General features: G+C 42.9%; 1 protein-coding gene across 1 annotated transcript in view; it reads right to left on the reverse strand.

Moving 5' to 3' along the window:
• zcchc7 (zinc finger, CCHC domain containing 7) overlaps positions 1–19,999 on the reverse strand; it is a 46,605-nt gene that overhangs the window by 3,531 nt on the left and 23,075 nt on the right. The window contains exons 4-7 of the mRNA XM_041037178.1: positions 15,886–15,935; positions 15,447–15,584; positions 15,162–15,332; positions 12,944–12,979 (exon numbers count right to left, since the gene is read on the reverse strand). Of these exons, the coding sequence (XP_040893112.1) occupies positions 12,944–12,979; positions 15,162–15,332; positions 15,447–15,584; positions 15,886–15,935 (395 nt within the window). The remainder of the gene's footprint in view (positions 1–12,943; positions 12,980–15,161; positions 15,333–15,446; positions 15,585–15,885; positions 15,936–19,999) is intronic.

Below are 19,999 nucleotides of genomic sequence, written 5' to 3' on the forward strand. Positions count from 1 at the left end.
CATGATGGATACAATATAACAGTGGTTTAACCTTCCATTTGTCTCCCATTCACCCTCCTCTCTGCCATCATTCCCATGCTCTCTATTGATATGGACTACTGTGTATTGTATGGTGAATATGGGTGCTGATATAAACCAGTGATTACCGGGGCTATAGTTAGAGGTCTGTAATGACCCTGTATGATAAGTAACCGTCTGTGTGTGTATATATGTGTGTGTGTGTGTCTGTGTGTGTGTGTTGGACACAGGGTCCCGTCCCCTATGGGCCAGTGTTCTGAAAGCCTTCCATGCTCCAGTGCTCACAGCAAATATACACTGATAAAGAGAGAGAGGGAAAGAGAGAGAGAGAGAAAGAGGAGACACAGGCACACAGCATTTACTGCTAATGTTACACACACACACACACACACACGCATCATGCCATTCTCTAAAACACACACAGCTACGCGCACCTTTACACTCATCTAAGGTGCCCCCTCCTCCCTCTCTCAGCCCTGATTCGCAAGATTACACATGATTTGTGCCCCACGTCATTTCTTAAACATAACTTAGCTAACTTCCCCACCTTTTCCTCTCCTCTCCCTTCCATCCCCACATCTACCTCTCTCTCTCTCTCTCTCTCTCTCTCTCTCCCCCCCTCTCTTTTCCGCTTGAGTAGTTTTGCGGCAGAAAGGATGAATGCTATTAGAGCGTCGCGTCATTATCGGGTCAGGCCGGCCGGGCCCATCTCCATCACAAAGGCCAGGAGATCACAGACCTCTTGCGGGTGCACGCACACACACACACACACATTCAAACACAAACACACACACACACACACACATATATGTGCACCCTAAGGAGATCACAGTCCCCGTCTCAAGGCCCCCCAACCTCCACCCTTCCTGCCCCTCTTCCCATTCATCTCTCATGTAAATTGGATGTAGGTCTCCCTCTGTCTCTCCCTCCCTGACCTTGGGCTTGTGTTATCTCCACATACTCTGATCCAGCACATAGACAGAATGAATGAAAGCATGAGAGAGAGAGAGAGAGAGAGAAGAAGAAGAAGAAAAGAAATGAAATCCCCTCCTATTCTCCCATCAACCTGTGATAGTTGTCTGAAAACCTGGAGTGAATGTGCATCTGTATGCGTGTGCATGTGAGGAGTTGTCTGCCTCATACAATATTAATTAACTGGCTGAACCTTCATCCCTCTCTCATTCCCGCTCTCTGTTTTCATCCGGTGCTTCCTATCAGGGGCATCTAAATAGCTAACAGGGTGAGGGCCTGAGGGATCAAATCAGTTTGGTGTCTCTCTCTTTCTTTCTCAGGGGTTTGGAGAGTCAGGCTGTGCAATGAAAGTCAACATAACACAGGTATGTTTTTAGACAGATGTGAAAACACATTATTTGGGGTGTGGAGTTTGCAGGTTTAACATCAATTGAGCCTTAAATTGCATCTTTATAAAAGCCAGAGATGTTTTGAGAGTGTGCAGGGCAAAAATCACCCGGCAAATCCAACACACTAATTCTGGTTCATTTGTATGATGGCAGTGCAAGGCTCAACAAACATCTGTTTGCGTCAGGCATTAACCTGAATCTATTTTGACATCAACTGCTCTGAAAAGGTCACATCTCCTAAAATATCCATCAAAATCAGTTTCGGATTCAGTTCGAGAGGAGAAATGGGCTCTGTCATTGCATTACATTACTTCGCTGTATATTTACAACACTTGATATAAATAGTTGTGACACCATTAAGGAGCTTTTAAACATTCTAGGCCTCTGACGTCTACTTGCAACCCCCTGTTTCCAACTACATATGTCTACTGGTTGTAATGAGTTGAGTAATTTCTAGGAAAAAAAGGTCTACTATATAAAAATCTGAGAACAACATTCTGTGAAGCTGAAGTACAAATTTCTTATTTCAGGCTTCTGCCCTATTAATCACCTTGTGACCCCTCAGATTTGGCTTGCAACTTCTTGTCGGGGTCTTGACCCTCAGGCTGGAAACCACTGACCTATGCTATCACTAAAGAGCACCCGCTGGTTTGCACATCAGTAATGCTTCCGTTATTTTATTTGCCGTTTTTTTCCCGTAATGTCACGTGTCTGAGTAATGACTTATTCTGCTGAGGTAAAGTCAAAATCTGTTTCCATTCTGAAATAAAGTTTTTACAATTTGCATTTGGAACGTCTATTGCAACCATAGTATATGGAACAGACCAAAACCACGATGGAAGTTTAATTAACTTTCAAGAGAATTTAATCCTGTGTCTTTGTTTCGTGCGTCTCTTAGTTGATTTTACTTTATTGTTTCATACTTTTTTATCTTTGCATGTCCACATCAAATATCGGATGTTTGGTTTTTCTTCTTTTTGTCTTATTTTGTAAATATTTGTGTACGTGTTTGCTGTTCATGACATACATCAAATCTTACCTAACCTAATATCAATAGTACATCTACAATTTTCCAGCTTCCCCTAAAGGGTCTAACCTGTTCATTCATAAACGTGCTTGACAGACACTTCACAGCATGGGAGGCTGCATTCAAAACATCTGACTGTGTTTAACTAACAGCCCTCTGAGTGCAGAGACAGCAGGAGAGATCTGAGTCTGATCCACTTCCTGCTGATATGACATGAAGAGCTTCTGAAGCTGTTCACAGACACTTTGCCAGTCAGACAAAAAGAGGACTGAAGCTGGGAAGAGGACCGACGATTTAGTGTGTGTGTGTATGGGAGGGTGTTTGAGAAGGTCCTAAGGGCTTCGCTGTGTGGACACAGACAACCAGCCATCCGTGGCCTCTCATGCATACACACACAGACACATGAGCGCTCTCCGTCTCACAGAAACACGCACACACAACTGTGTTTTCCCACAGTTGTCCCAACACGTACACTGTGTCTCTCTAAGCCCCGCTCTCCTCTGCTCCTTGCCTTAGCTGCTGGTGGCAAAGCCGTGATAATCCTTTGGCCAACACAAAGCTCAGACTGTTACAGACTACAATCTGAAGGAACACACACACACACACACACACACACACACACACACACAGTTATCAAACACAATCCGAGAAGCAAACAGGCTTGTGTGTGTGTGTGTGTTTGTGCGTGTTTGAGAGGAGAGGGGGTGGGATCTGAACAGTAACGGGTGGTGGGAGTGTGGGGGCCAAAGCCAGCGGCGCTGTTTTGCATATGTTATTGCAGCAATGGGGAGAGGTTTGCATATGTTACTGGACCCACTGGGGACCAACTCTGCATGCTTTATCATAGGAAACAGCCTCGCAACACAACACAAGACTACTGGGCTCATACCAAAACAAACAGACCCTTGTGTTGCGTGTGTGTGTGTGTGTGTGCAACATGCCAGTATGTACATATTAGGTTAACACGCAGGGTTAATTAGACAGTTGTGAATTAGAGGGATGAAATGGCTATAAGGTGAACATCCACTCAAACAGAATAAGAAAAAATGAGCGGCACTGAACTATTAATCCTCTTATTTATCATGTGAGAATTTAAACGGTGCTATTCCCAGAATCACAAAGAAATTAATTATAGTGTTTACTTTCACTCATGAACAGGAACAAAAAATTCAATCTTTCTCGGGAGCCTGTTTAAGGTGGAGGTGTGCATGTGTGCCGTTAGGGAGGATATAGAGGAGGAGGTGGAGGGGGGAGATCCTCCAAATAACCAGATGTGATTTCTGCCCCCTTTGTGTCTGCCAGTTCACAAAGACTCAGACCGAAGCCCTAACCCCGCGCCCTGCGAGGACTCACACAGTCTAATTCCCAGAGGTTCTTCCTATCTCCTCCTGTCAGTCAGTCAATCAGTCTGAAGACAATCAGTAGGAGTCCTGATTTTCTCTTTAGAGAGAGAAAATGCTCCTGGAATGTAATGATAATGCGATGCAGGGGAGAAAGGCGGTGGGTTGCCACCTCTGGAGAAAAAAAAAAAAAATCCTTTTGGGGCAGTGACTTGAGGTAATCTGGTCACACCGTGGAAGGCGGAACAGAGGATACAAGCTAATCTATTCAAATCTAGGTCTAAGTTATTCCATTTCTATTCTTAGCACTCGCTGCTGAGTTCAGAGGCTTTTTTCTACCGCGGCCGTGTTTTAAAGGAAAGATATTACCCACTTTATTCCCAGCAATTAGACAGAGCCAACACATGTGGACATAAGAGACAGGGATTTAGAGGCACTATATACAGATGGACTGAGTCTCTTATGCCCTGGTCAGGATGTTAAACCCTGATTTTACATCTCAGCCAGCCAATCACACACAAACACACACTTTCACACACGCACACACCTAACCACCCACCCACACACATACACAACAAAATCGACACCATCCAGCTAAGCGGAAAGGCACAAAGACCTGCAAAGCCTGCAAGACCTCTGATAACACCCGCACCTGTGTGTGAGTGTGTGTGCATTTGTGTGTACATTCCCATGGTTCGGCATGTACATACAGCAGTGTATGTGAAGACACCTGTACCTAAGAATAAACACCTGAGTGCAGTGTCCCTGTCCTCCTGACTGATGACAGTGAACTATACACAAGGTTTGATGAGGATTTGAGGGATTTTTTTTTTTATTTACTTTTTTTTTTTTTTTTACCTCTTTCAGTTATTTCTCAAATAATCTTACTTCTTTTTCATGTTATTGCCACAGTTTGTTACATTTTTATTAAGAAGTATTCTTTTAGGCTTTAGGGCTGAAACTAACAAATATTTTGTTATTAATCTGCAGATTATTTCCTTGATTAATAGATCGATAGTTTGGTCTTTTAAATGAAATTGTCCACTGCAATTTCCCAGAGCACCATTTTCCAGTTGCTTATTTTGTCCAGTCCAAAACCCCCAAATATTCCATTTAAAATTATATCAAAAACAGAGGAAAGCAGAAAATAATCAAATTTAAGGACCTGTACTGGACCAAACAATTAATAGATTATCTAAGAAGTTCTTGAAACATATTGTTTCAGGTCTTATTTGTAATTTGTTTTCTTTCTGTTCTCTGTTCTATTGTGATTCTGTTTTTCTGTGTCTAAATCTAATAATCTAAATTTCCCATGTGGGACATGGGACATGGCTGAATGTAAGACTGTAAAAGAACAAAGGTAAAGTGTATATGATAAATGAATATACACCAGTTAACTATCATTAACTGTTATGTTCGTCTCCGCTTTTCTCCTTCAATAGGCTTAACTTTCTTTTTTCTTTACCCTGATGACCTTTAGCACATAATAAAGCTAGACTGAAGACACACAAAACCATCGCCTTTTACAAATGTACCTTCCCCTGTCCCCTGTGCCGTCAGTGTCTCAGTCTGAGGTAGAATAAAGAGTCGAGAGCCTTTTGACACGGCGGAGGTGAGAAGACTGGAGAGTCTGTACTGTACAATGATGAGGCAGCAAAAACAGCTCGCTGAATGGATGTGGACTTAAAGGATTTTTACAGAGCGCTGTTTGAATCGAGCACATTCTTGTAAGGGGAATGACAAAAAGAGGTCGACCAGACAGAGTGAAGGACAGAACAAGGAGGTCAATACTTAAACCTGTCGTTTCAAGTTCAGCAGAAAGAAGAGTGTTTTTCAATGCAGAGATTTATTTAGTCATCCAATGCTACTTTAATTGATAATGTTATTTTGTTTTTTTTTATGCTACTGGCGTGTATAGTATTGATGTATATTGTCAATACGAATACCTTATTATGGGATTTGTACAATTAGCTATTTAAATCCAAAGCCAATGCCACTTCAATCTGTCACCTGACATCAGATAAAATATTGTCCTGGTGTTACTCTGAAACTGGTTTGAGGGATCATCATTAAATCTAAAAAATAATGTTTGTGAGACAGCTGCAGCTCCAAAAGCAATGATACTATCCTGGAGATGTACAGTGTTACATGTATACAAATCAAACTCTAACTGAAACTTCTCTTCAGCAGGTGCTGCAGTAGAGCGCAGTTCTCTGTTTGGCCACTGGAGGGTGCTCTAACTCCACACAACATGCTGAAAAAGTCCGGGAACAACTTCACTCAAGGCTAACGCCAGCTGCTGAAGTGAATCTGATTGACGTAGGAGGAAAGAAGCACTCTATCATAAGTATTAACTAACACAATAAAACAAACATCAGTTCTTTCTGATATGAGTCTGTAGAGAGAAAAGCATGTTTCTTATCTAGAGAATCACTATGCTTTGTGCTTAATGACCTGACGGGGCCACTGGGGAGGACAAACATTTCCAGCTTCAGCTAAACGAACTGGTTATTTTTCTGTTTAAAATTAAACCACTTCTATCTAGTGTACGAAACAAAAGAAATGCACTTAAGCTACTTTTTTGTAGCTGGTCTTGTCCTGCAATTCAGCGGGGCAAACAATGAACCTGGAACACAATGTACCAGACACAGTCACAGAGGCTATGTCTACAAAGAACTGAACATTTAACAATTAAACTGAAAACATGACTAATATGAATGATGTTTGTGAATACACATTGTGTTGATGGGTACAGAGCTCCTCAAACATTTGTACAGGAGCAAAAATAAATCTAATTGCTTTATATTCCCCATGTTATTGAAGAGACAGAACATCCAGTTTATAACAGTAATTTGTAGAAAATATTATTCAAATATATAAATAATAATAATAAATAATAATAACCTGACAAATTTCTAGAGTGTACTGCAGACACCATGTATGGAAAAAGTGATATTTCTGTTTCATGTTATTCTTTAAAATGGTAAAGAATTTACAGAACTGGGCCACGTACGTTTATGAAAGCATACATATAAATACACTAATACTACATTCACTCTGAACATCCACGGTGTATTTCAGGAGATAAATCAAAGAATGGAAATTCTACCTCTAAAGCACAATAAAGAAGAAATTCACCAACAAAAAAACAAAAACTTGAATATAACGGTGACACGTCCTATAATGGTGACAAGTGCTAGGTGAACATCTGTTCCTTTAAAATGAAATAAAAAGTGAGTAAAAATAAATGTTTGCCAGGACAAACCCTCTGAGGACAGTAAATTTTACAGCACCATATGTGTATGTTAAGGTGGCACATAATAGTGACATTGCAAAGGATTTGGACTCTTAGTGCTTTGTTTAAACTTTGATACTTTATGACTATTTGCAAGTGTCATTATCCATGAACCATTATTTTTGTTCAACCAATAAAAGTGGAGGAAAAAGAAATGAAGGAATGTTTAATTATAAAGACTACGTATTTTAATACTGTAACCACATTATGCATAATGTACTTTAATTTGACATGGACAAACTCAAGAGGCCTACTTTGTCCAAAATACTTTTTTCCCCTAAAGAAATGTAAATGTATTTTTCTTTTCTGAAAAGAGGAGGATTTTAAGGGGCAAAAAGTCCTAACCTTGGGTTAACAATGGCATGTGTGAATCAAGCATACAACAAAGAACCTTCTGGAGAAAGACAGTGAGACAAAACGGTATAAAAAGGTACAAAACACTAAATGGAACGGGGGAAAGGAAGGCAGTCAGGTGAGAAACAGGGATACCAAATGGAGTTTAAGGAGAAGAGTTAAAACGACTTCATTTCTGTGACGAACAAAAAGGTCACAGACTGTTTTTCTTCGGGCACCCCAAGAGACACTGACACACACACACACACACCTGTCCCTGGGGAAAAAATCGATACACACACACACACACACACACACACACACACACACACACACACACACACACACACACACACACACACACACACACACACACACACACACATACAGATACCACTATGAGGAGAAAATCCGCTCAATACACACACACACACACACACTAACTACAGGCAGAGGTACCGATCAATAAACACACGTACAGGTGTCACCACTACTATCTAAAGAGAGGCCAATCAATGCTCATACAGAGATATACCTGTACCAATCAGCTGCTCTACACTCAGATTCACTCTCTGCTTGCTCTCCCCTGTCTCTTTCACCTTGTTTAATATACTCCCCTGCTGTTTGCTTCTCTTTCTCTCTTCCTCCCCCATCCTTCTGAATCACTTACCCTCTCTCACACCCTCTCCAGCTTTCTGTACCTTCCCCTCTCTGTCTCCTCTTCATACAGAGAACATTTCTGCTGCTTAGGTCGAGTCATGTTGAATCTAATGTCACATGGCTCCTGCTCATTCTAAAACATCACACGCCGTTAACAAAAAGGCACACGGGCGGTTTGATTAGGGTTTGACCCACATTCATAGCCTCAAAAATTTAAAGAGGAGGAAAATTCTCACTTCAAATATCTGAGTTTATCAAAAGGAGTAAAGTCTCGACTTCCTGCAGCAGCCAGAGGGTGGCGCTCTGGTCTTAACCCAGCACAGTAGGGTCCTGACAATACTAACAGGAGGAAAAAGTCACTGTGACTTATGTGTGTGTGTGTGTTGGATGCATGCACGCATGCATTTATGCATGATCTTTACATGCATTAATGCAGCCTGGTTACAGACAGCAGGTCACTAAAACCTGCTCTGTGGCCTTAGCTACTTATTCTCCACCCATCCATCCATCGCACCTTCATGTCTTCCTTCTTATCTCTCTGTCCTCCCTTTTCTCTCTCTCTCTCTCTGTTCTCAAACTCTTTATTTCTTCATCTTTTCCTGTGTTTTTGACTGTTAAAAATAATAATATGGTTCTTTTTGTCATCCATGAAAAACTTGTCCTAAAACACACCAACATTGTTGAGTTCAAACTTCATGTGTGGCGTAGTGAAAAAAAACGAATAATTTGTTGACTGACAGAAAATGAATCAGCAATTTGGATAATTCATTAATCGTTTAATGCAATTTCTCAAGTGAAAATGCCAATAATTCACTTGTTCCACTTTCTCAAATGTGAGAATTTGCTGCTTTCCTGTTTGTATATCATTACAAACTGGATGTCTTCAATTGTATCAACACAACCAAGCAGAATCAGATTTGGTTTTTAGAACTTGTGTTGATCTGCGATGCCTTTTTCACTCATTCTGACATTTTACAGGCAAAACGATTAATGGGTTAATCCTTTGTTGCATTTGTGTTTGTTTGTATTCTTATGGTTGACTGGATAAACATAGGTAACATGACATTACTTTTAGTGCAACGCCAATAAGCATTTAAGAACATTCTCAGTCATACAGAACAATTAACGGTGAACATCAGATTCGGAGGTGATGAGCAAAAGCCTCTGTCTGCACTCACCATTTTGCACTGACTCTCAACCATCAGCAGAAACACAAAGCAGAGGGGGAATGTTGCAACGCAGCCGTGAGAGTGATGTGCAGGTGAGATCATGGGCTTGCCCTGATGACAAAACTAACGCAACCATGCACCCGTCTTCGACTGAAAGTAAGAATTTCACACCTGCTCATTTGGGCTTGCTGAAAGGGCATTCTCGGAAATGAAGGAAAACCGTAACAGAAACACAGACGTCTCAAACAACAGCTAGATTGCATTAAACACTGCAACGATGATACAAGCATTTTGGGGATTTTCCCCGAGATATTTCGTGTGAACGGCGTTTAGTGACAAGGGCAAGAAAACAGTAAGATGGAAGGAGGTAAGCAGATGGGGTCTGCAGGAAAAGAGCAACCCCACGCTGTAAAGCTGTATGCAAAAGAAAGAAGTAAAACCCGGGTGTCTGTGGGTGTGTGGGTGTGTGTCTGTGTGTGGGTGAGTGAACGAGAACGAGAGACTGAGAAAGAGTTGTTGAAGTAAACCTGTTCTTCAGAGGAAAAAGCTAATCTTTTTGTGTAAATATTACTGTTGTGTAAAAATGTTTTCAAACCCACATGACACAGACAAGATGAAAATGTCGTGGATAGCTTTTTACTCCATTTACTGCTCTATGTATTTGTAGGAGTGTGTGTGTGTGTGTATTTGTGTGTGTCCATGTGTGTCAGTATCTTACTTTCTCAGTAAATACCCCAGGGCTTTGTGGTCTATACTGTGTGGTTTGGAGGAGTTTGTTAGTTGAGGTCCAGGTGCAGGCAGACAACACATACACTCACGAAAGATAAACGGACCCAGAACACACAGACACACACACACACACAGACACCGACACACACACACACAGACACACACACGAACGAACGAAGGATAAACGGACCCAGTAGCAGGGAGGTCTGACAGAATGCCTTTTCACACCTGGCTGAGCCCAGCGGAAGGTGACAGAGTCACATCTCCCAAAGCGGGCGGGCGGGCGCACGCACACACACACACACACACACACACACACACACACACACACACACACACACACACACACACCTTCTCACATTGGGGAGTTCAGGGTCATAAACAGCATCATGAATAAAATGAGGCTGTCTTAAACAGAAGGAGCCCTGTGTATGCATGTGTGTAGGTGCGTTTGTGTGTGAGAGTGTGTGTTTGTGTCTGTGCGGGCCCCTAACCCCCATGCCAGTTTGGATATGTAACGACCTTCTGTTCCAAGTGCTTAAATGGCTTAAATACTTCAATTAGACCAGGGTCACAATCCTCCACCCGTTAAAGCACACCGTCACACACAAACACGCACACGGAAAACACACAAAATAAAAATGGAGGTTTCATCATCCTACGAGGCGACCAAAGAGTCTTTCAGCTGTTCTTTCATCAGGGTCCTCTCCTCTTGTCTGTGGTCCAAAGTGAAACTCTACAGTGAAACATATATCATCCTCCGCCAACACATGAGCAACAATTAAACTCAACTCCCATCCTCTCTGCCAACATCTCCCCTGGAACTTCTCTGTCCCGCTCCCTCCTCCTCCTCCTCCTCCTCCTTCCTCCTCCCTCTGTCTCTCCCGCCGTGCTACCGTAGCTCTAACGATGCTGCCTTTTCATTAGACAGCCCCTGCTAATTAATCTCCATAGAGGAGAGTGACAGACCTCCCCCAATACACACACACAAAGTGCACGCCAAGATATATGCAAACACACACTCTTCTTCCCTCTCTCTCACTCCCTCGTCCCGCGTGGCGTTGGCAGCCCATTTCATGCTTTATCACGTCTTTTAATTGACAAACAAGCTGCTCTTTTCTCTTAGGCTGAGGTCTATATCACCCCCTCGCTCAGATGCACACACACACACACACACACACACACACACACAAGTAAGGAGCCAAGAAAACTAGTTATCTTTTCAGATTTTGGATTAAAATACACACACACTCACACACAAATAAGCAAACGCTTCCCTGCTGACATATGGCCCATGTGACTGTCACACAGTTTTCAACTCTCTGACACATTGTTTACATACACACACGCACACACAGAGCCATAGATGTCACATGTGCACTTAGGTTGAAAATGAAGCCAAAAAAAAAAAAAAAGAACAAACAAAAAGGTTCCCATCACTCTCGGCATCTTTTAATCTTTTGAAATATTTTTTATGCCATGGTTCACTCATCTGCCACAGGGCAAGGTCAATACAAATCACAACTGCCTTACCATATTGATTTTGAGTGATTTTGAGACATCTTTGCCTTCACGATGCTCATGTAAAAATACTTCCTTTCCATCTATACGCTAAACCGCTAAACTACAAATATGAAAAAGGCCTTGGCACACTGCTCAAATCAATGTTGATCTTGACAGACAGTGAAAGAAAGAGATGGGGGTCATCACCCGGGACCCTGAGGTTATTCAGTGGTTACAGTCTGGTTTGATAAATGTAGCCTATGCTCACTAATGCACAGCCTCCACAAGCAGCACTTATGCTTCTTTGGTTAATAAAACGTCTGGTGAACAATTAAAAACTATCTCTTGCAAGGTCATTTTCCAGAACAGTTCAGTTAAAAAATTAATATTGCTCGATACACTATTGGTTAAGACATACTTTGTGGGGTAAGATTTAAAATATTTCTTTTCTGATGAGGCACGTTCTGCATGAGGAAGATTTAAGAAGTGTCACTGGCTGTAAGTGGGCCACTGTGAGCGTGCTGGTAGCTTAGTCTCCCCCTCCACTGCCACCACCTTATTCTGTCACATTTCTCTGCTTTTTAATTGGGAATCTACTTCAGCTACTACATCCAGTTGGATTTTGCCAAATTTGACACAGGTTGAGTCCAAACTAGTGGCAGACTTTACATACTATGTACTGTTTTTAACATTTTATCAGGGTAAACTTCACAGCGTGTGTAATGGGACTTTCTGAAAGCTGAGGTGTGGCGATACTAAACACTTATTTTTAGATCCTTTGAAATGCTAAATACATACTTTATCATAGAGCCATATTTTAGACTATGTCAGTGAGGTGATGTGTCCACCGTGTTGTCTCCTGACCTGATTGTTTGTCTGGACATAGTAACTTGGAAAGAGTCATGTTGAAGTTTAATGGAGTATCGAGTGGTGGCTCCATGTTTAACCACAGAAACCGCCCACAGAAACCTTTACGTACTAACTTTACATATTAAAGTTTCCATACTGTAAGTCCTACTCATCATTAACTCTACATTGTTTTAACAGACAACTTTTTTTTGTCTGCCACCTATTTTATTTCTCACACAATGGAGAAGCCACAGTGTCAACTGTCCTGATGATTAGTGTTCAGAGACTGTCGTGCTTGTGAGGAAAAGCACCAAATACTAAAATACAAGGATCGAAATGACTTTCATTTCTAAAAGCATGAACAGACCTACTTTTAGAAACCCTGTGCAACCTTGGAAACTTAACGCCAGTGCTTTGTCCTTGACTGTAAAGACAAATGACATGATAAAACCAATGCACATGTTCAACTTAAAGTTTGGCAGTGTTTCCAAAATGCAAGGAGCTTTTATTGCCCTCCTAATTTTGAAGAACACATTATCTACATACAACATCCCCATCCAGCATTCGTCTGTGTCTAGAGACTGAGTAAGTGTGTGAAAGTGTGAACAGTGCTGGTATGGAGTTTGCTGACAGTGTTGGTTTTGTGGAGAGATACTCACTGTCATGTGGTACTGTCTCCAGATCTCTGGGCAAGCCTGAGAAAAGAAAAGAAAAAGAAAACATGGTTGATATGGTCACGAACTAAGAAAAAAAAAAAGACACAATAAGGAAGAAACATTTAGAGGATACTGGTAAAATGGACTTTTATCACAGAAGCAGAGAGATGAGAAGAGAGTTAGTTAAAGATGCTGATTAAGAGACAGATAGGAAAGGACAGAGAGAGAGAGACAGACTGGGGGGCCAAAAGGAAACTGAGAAGCAGGACATCATTTGTTTGTCTGCCCGAATCTTTGAGTCTCTTCCTCTGTCTCTCTCTAAGCCTTCATCACGGTGATTTTTCCAGTAACAGTCTGTTTCCCCTGCATGTGTGTCTCTGCAGTCAGTCACTCAAACAGTCAGTAAGTGAGGCAGTCAGTCGTTTTGTCCCGGTGTGGCTAAAGCATTATCTCCGGGGCTTCGCCATGCTGTTCCTTAAGCGTTCCGACATCCTTTCCCAACCTCCACCACTTCCCACTGGGAAATTGAAAATGCCGCAGTCGCCGCAGGCAACAAGATTTATCTACTTACACACCTACTGAGTGAGAGAGAGAGAGAAGGAGAGGAAGATTTAAGCCTGTTCTGTGAAGAAGGCTGTGTGTTTAGTTTTCTTTTGCATACACTAAAGAAGTTCCTATGTAAATTTGCATGATATGCAAATTCACTGACTATTTTGGTCTAAAGTGCCTGTTCAAATCTTGGCCTTTAAAGCAGCCTGTAAAGAACGGTAGGCACTTTTTTTTGGTTTAATCTGTGGTGTTTAGATTTGAATACAGAGATGGACAAATATGAATTTCGACAGCTGTATCTTCCTCCACCTCTCATCTCGCCTTCTTTTCTTAAACAACCCCCCCACCCCCCCACCTCCACCCACACCCTCCCATTTGCTCTCTCCCTCCAGACCGCCGGGGTAGTGTGTTGTTGTCGAGGGCGACAGGCGAGGCGAGCGACACACTCGCGCTCCGTCAACCGTCTGTCTTTAATGAGAGACACAGAAAGGCCCGGGGGACAGAGACCTGACTCTCTTTCTCTCTCTAACACACACACACATGCACACTAACACATACAGTATAATTTGTGAGCGTAAGGAAAGAAAAGTTATGCGTTCCAAGGAAAGGGGTAATTACAATACCACACAACTTTGCACCTTTGTTTGCTGCTGAAAACAATATGCAAACGAGGGAAAGGAAGAACGAGGGGAACGTGAGGATCTGGATGGAGAGGTGAGAAAGAATGAGTGAGAGAGAAAAGGAGGGAGAGAGCGCGAGAAAGAAAGAAAAAATGGGCTATGTGTCCTAGTCTCCCCTCTCCCTCTGGTGTTCACCTGGTTACTCATCCATTACACAGAGCACAGTACATGACTGACGGAGAGAGAGGGTGAGAGAGTGAAAGAGAGAGAGAAGGAAGAGAGAGCGAGGTGGGGGAGACACAGACAGGCTCTTACATACACACAGGGTTTTCCATTCTATGGCATTAGTGTAAATGGGCAGGGTAATGAACGTTGCGGTGGGATAATTGTCATTGATGGTCATTAGATTCACCCTTCAGTGCCAACACACACACAAACACACACATACACACACACACACACACACACACACACACACACACACACACTCACAAGCCCACAGCTGGAATATGCAGCATGGCAGAGACATAACTAAGCTGTAATTGCTGAAGTGTATCAATTAATGTGAACAGCAGCGTGTGCTGACCCCTGGTCACTCATTACTACTGAGAAAGAAAGTGGGGGAGAGGGTGGGGAAGGGGGAAATGGGAGGGGGGGAAGAGGGAAATGGGAGGGGGGGGGGGTATAGGGAGAAAGGGGGAGGAAAGAAGGGTAGTGGAAAGGAAATAAAAGCGAGGTGTATATTTTTGTTATAAATGTGCTTGGTGCTTCATCATGTTTACATTAAGTAAGAACGACTCTTCGTTCTGACTACAGGCTGAAGACACTCACGCACACGCACACACAACCTATTCTTGCAGTGGCTCATAAAACGATGGTGACTGAAATCAAACTACTGTATATTCATCTTCATATCTTGATTATCTTAATTATCTAATGGCTTTTATCTCCAGGTCCTATATTAAGTTGTATTTCTAGGCTGTGATGAATTGAAGTTTGTCTTTCTTTGTCCATCTCAATTACAACCTAATTAAACCGGATGCTATACTCACGTCGAAGAAGTGTCCTGTCATGCTGCAACGATGACACTGTTTGTGCCAGTAGGCCCTCTCACTGCAGGACTCGTACAGGTGACCAGGCAGGCCGCAGTTGTTGCAATGCTTATTGGGACATTCACTGACCAGGTGGCCTGGCGTGCCACAAAGGAAGCAGGACGACAACTTCTGCACACGCACACATACAAATACATACATACAAATAAGTTAGTAGCTTTACAGAATCATGCTCATCATTGTTTATGTAGACGTACACGATACTGTGCAAAGAATAGAACTGACTTTGGGCTCGGGGCAGTTTTTGGAGAGATGTCCGGTCTTGTTGCAGTTTCTACACTGGACATTCTTGCCAGTATAGTATCTGTTTGACACCCGTTGCATCCCTATCCTGGCACCCTTGTCTTTGTTATAGATCTGAGCCTGAAACACAGATAGTTAATTCACCATTAACATCATGTTGTTAACATATAGGTTCAAGCGGTGAGATATGAGTGTGCAATACCCTCTGATGACAGCAAAATATTCTTTACATACTACTTTGGCTAATATCTGTATACAGAACACACATTTAGAACACTTCGCCTTCCTTCCTACCTCTCAGAAAAGCACTGTACTTTAGACCACAAGTACAAATTATTTTGTAAACTGGCCTCAGCAGTCAGAAGCGGCTGAATGTTAGAATATAAAGTATATTATACTCTATAAAGCTCTTGGCACATACCTCCTTATCCTTGTCAGAAACCAACCAGCCGCCCTCTTCTTCTTCAGCATCTGGCAGGAGAGAGAAAGTTCATTTTAAAAAATTATTTTTAAATAACTGCTTTAAAAAGCGCATTTTAAGTACATTTTTACATTTTGATTGTGGTCTTATGAGGAAACCTGATGATGTTACTTTGTATTGGTTGTAGTTATAATGCTAACTCTAACCCTAACCCTGCCAAAATGCAGCTTTCTTGAAAAGAAAAATCTTTAAGCTCAATGATTTTTACTAACCACATTTAACAATACAGGAAAAACATAAGCAAACCATAAACTAATCAAAATTGGAAGATTTTACCAAAGATTAGAGTTATGTATCAAGCACCTTGAACTGGTTACACATGCATCAATGCATGGAGAGCAAACACATGGCTAAGTATAACAAATGCCTCTTTTCAGCAGCCGAAATCTATTTTTGTATTCAACAGTTTCTTCTTTCTTTAACAATATGACAAGAATTGGAACCAGGAATGATTAAGAACCAGAACTAGTAAATTCTAGACAATATCCAGCCCTATTAAGAACTCTAAACCCCGAGGAGTAGGTTTAGTTTCCTGTAAAAGGAGGACACACACACACACACAGAAACTGACACAGTGGCAGCCCAGCACATCTGTATGAGAGTGGCACTAACAGCACCCTGAGGGAGACCACTGTATTCTCCTCAGGCCCACAGAACTGTAACTGACATCCAGAAATCCTAACGTACACACAAATGCACACACGCACAGAAACACACAGGCACGTGTAACTCAGCATAAATTATGTGCCGACAGCAATGACCCCACGCAGGCTCACATGCTTTCACAAACACATACAGACACACCCACGCATCGACCTCCGCGATTAGCTGGTTGACAGTCTTTAGCCTTTGGACAAACATACAGCCTTGAGCCATAATCAAATATTACACTCTCCTTTCCACCTCTCTCTCTCTCTCTCTTCCTTTTTCTGACTCTCTCTTTCCAGCCTCTTATCGCTATTCTGCTCAGCCCTCCTTCCTTTGCTTTCGCTCTCTCTCCCTCCTTGTTTTCTACCTCTCTTCCCCCCTCTCCTCCCGGGTTGTGCGGCTGCAGAGGGAGGTTATCACCTCTCCTCCCTGTCAAACAAATTAAAATGGCTGCTGTTTGGATGGGGCTTCTTTCTGCCATGACCTTCACCTCCAAAAACACACACACGCACAAATGCAAGCAAGTCGGCGCCGTCGTCCTATGACAAGGTTGTGACTCCAATTTAGGTGAATTTTACTTTCAACTTCATTTCAGGGTCCTCTCTGGCTTGTTTAATTTTTGCAGATGAAAGCCTTTAAATTTCTTTTAGATGGAGGTTTAGCTTAAAACAATGGGAAATTCATCAGTTCCTGAGAAGAGCATATGCCTGGCTCTCAAAATGACTGTGAGGTGACAAAGTCAGTTGCTGACTACTTTTTCAAAAATTCAGGAGTAAAGCAACGTGTGGTGACTAGACACTACACATTATTAGTCTTTGTCTGAGGTGGAAAGAAGACACAAACTAGTAATAGCTGGTCAAAGAAAGTATTATTTCAGCATGTTTGAGAGTGATTGGATGTAGCAGCTGAGTGGCTTGGTTTAGTTTATCCTAATTACGTTCCAAAGTAGAGGTGGCAAATCATCCCCAGTTTCACACAGTAAATTAATTCGTTTAAAATACATTTGATGTGTAGATGTATTAGGAACTTGAGTACAACCGCAGATGATGGTTGAATCCATGGTTGTTGTTGTGGTGTGTTCACTTACGGCTTTAAGTACTTGTTTTGAGTGTCATTATTTTCAGATGAATACTTTCCTATGTGTTTCTGTCAGTGCTCACAACGCACTGATGTTTTTAAATGTACTGCGTAGTCAGCAAGAGATCAGTGTACCACAGTTTACCACCTACTAGCAGAATGTTGTGTATCTGCATGTGTGTTGTTTTCTCACTGTCACGCTAGACTTATTCTAGTGTAGTGTAGTGGTTAGTTTTGTATAGAGAAGTGAATGGGGAACCTCTGCAGCACTCACCTACTGTGAACAGACTGGGGGGCCTCTGTTTGACGTGTGTGTGTGTGTGTGTCCGTGCACGCGTAGTTGGTGTTACACAACAATCAGCACCCAGTCAATGTGTGCCTTGAAAAAAGGCAGGGGTGAAAGGTGTGTGCATGTGTGTGCATGTGTGTGCATGTGTGTGCGTGCGTGTGTGTGTGTATGTATGTGTGTGAGTAAGCGTTAGTGACTCAACGAAAGTCATTCCCCAAGCGTCTCCCGGGGGGACTCCCCAAATAAAGAGCAGGAAGCTTTCCCTTAATCTAAGGGCCCCCCATCTCACCAACACACACGGATAAAGGGTGAAGCTCTTTGTCACGGCCGAGGAATCAAACACATGGGTGGGGTGGAGCTGGGGGGGCTGTTGTCTGTACACTGGGTGGAAATATGCTAATCAACCTTGAGGCCCTGCTCAAAACCAAACCATCAGAGCCGCTCACTCCATCGTGGCCCAGCAGATCTGAAGGAGTCTGGAGCTGAATAAGCAGATGGCAGCGGCTTCACCAAGCAGCTGAACGGACTCGAGAGAGAGAGGCCTCCGCCATGTTGACTGCAACTGCTAAATTTCAACAGATTCAGTGGCAAGGCGTTCCTTACAGCCATCTTAGAGGTCTGAATCCAAAGAACCTACAAAGGAGAACGGACACAATGCCTCAATAAGATGAAATTGAGTAGATATGACGGGAAAGAGGGACGCCAAGAGTCTCAAACTGTGTCACCTGCTGGAAATATGAAGAAATATTTCTTAGTACTCCAGTTCTACCGCTTCCCCTGATTTTGATTCTACGGGACAACTCGTACATTATCACATCACTCCGTCGTCAAGGGAAAGTCAACACAGTGGCATTGAAGAGGGGGAGATGGAGAAACAGAGGGAGGGAAGGATCAGGGGAGAAAAGGCGACAGATGCTACCTGTCAGTCTCATAGGTACCCTGATTACTAGGAGATGAGGAGGAGAGGGGAGGAGGCTGCGTGCCAGTTCATCAGAGCCGGCAGAACAGAACAAAACAGAGGAATTGTGTGTGTGTGTGTGTGTGTGTGTGTGTGTGTGTGTGTGTGTGGTGTGCATGTGGTGTGGGGGGAGCCTGTATGTGTGTGTGTGTGAATGCTTTGAATCTGTCCCTTGTAACAGTGAGAACAGAACGGAAGTGTACGTGTGGCTAATGAACCATGAACACCCAGCTCTCCTGGGGTGACACACATACACAAACACACACACACACATACAGGAAATATTAGGGCACCACAAGCAACATCCTTCTCGCGGGACAAGGTCCAGACAGGGTGGTTTAAGTCTGATAACCGAAGGACTACATTGAGAACGTCAAGACACACACCCATCCCTCAATGTGGCAGTCTCTCCTGACATCAGCCCTCAACAGTCGCCATAAACCTGTTTCCTAAGACATGTGTGTGTGTGTGTCATCTACAAGCTGTACTCCAATCTGTCTCAGCAACATCAAAGCCTTAGACAGGCCAGACTTGCCCATATCCGGACACTTAAACAGGCATCCCAAGCCAGTCCGCCCATTGTACCACGCTGTTGACCAGGCCCATTAACACACCAACTAGCGTGCACACGCGCGCACACACACACACACACACACACACACACACACACACACACACACACACACACACACACACACACACACACACACACACACACACACACACACACACAAAATGGGAGTGAAAGAGAGGCCTTGCCCCCCAAACAGAGGTTATGTTTGATACTGAAACGACAGGGCTGGATTAGCAACACTATACATGACAATGGTGAGGGTGGGAGGGAGTGTGCAAGCTCTGTGTGTGTGTGTGTGTGTGTGTGTGTGTGTGTGTGTGTGTGTGTGTGTGTGTGTGTACGAAAAAAAAAAGTGCTTCCTTTGTGACATCACCCTTGCCCTACAGCCCTGCCCTCTGCAAGGTTAAACACACCAAAAGGTTGGCTAAGTCAGACGCACACACAGACACACGCACAGACGCAGCTTTTCTTCAACTCTGCTCTTTTGTGTGACATAAAAGTCTGGCCA

Source organism: Toxotes jaculatrix, chromosome 4 (assembly GCF_017976425.1).
Source record: "Toxotes jaculatrix isolate fToxJac2 chromosome 4, fToxJac2.pri, whole genome shotgun sequence".
Lineage (NCBI taxonomy): Eukaryota > Metazoa > Chordata > Actinopteri > Toxotidae > Toxotes > Toxotes jaculatrix.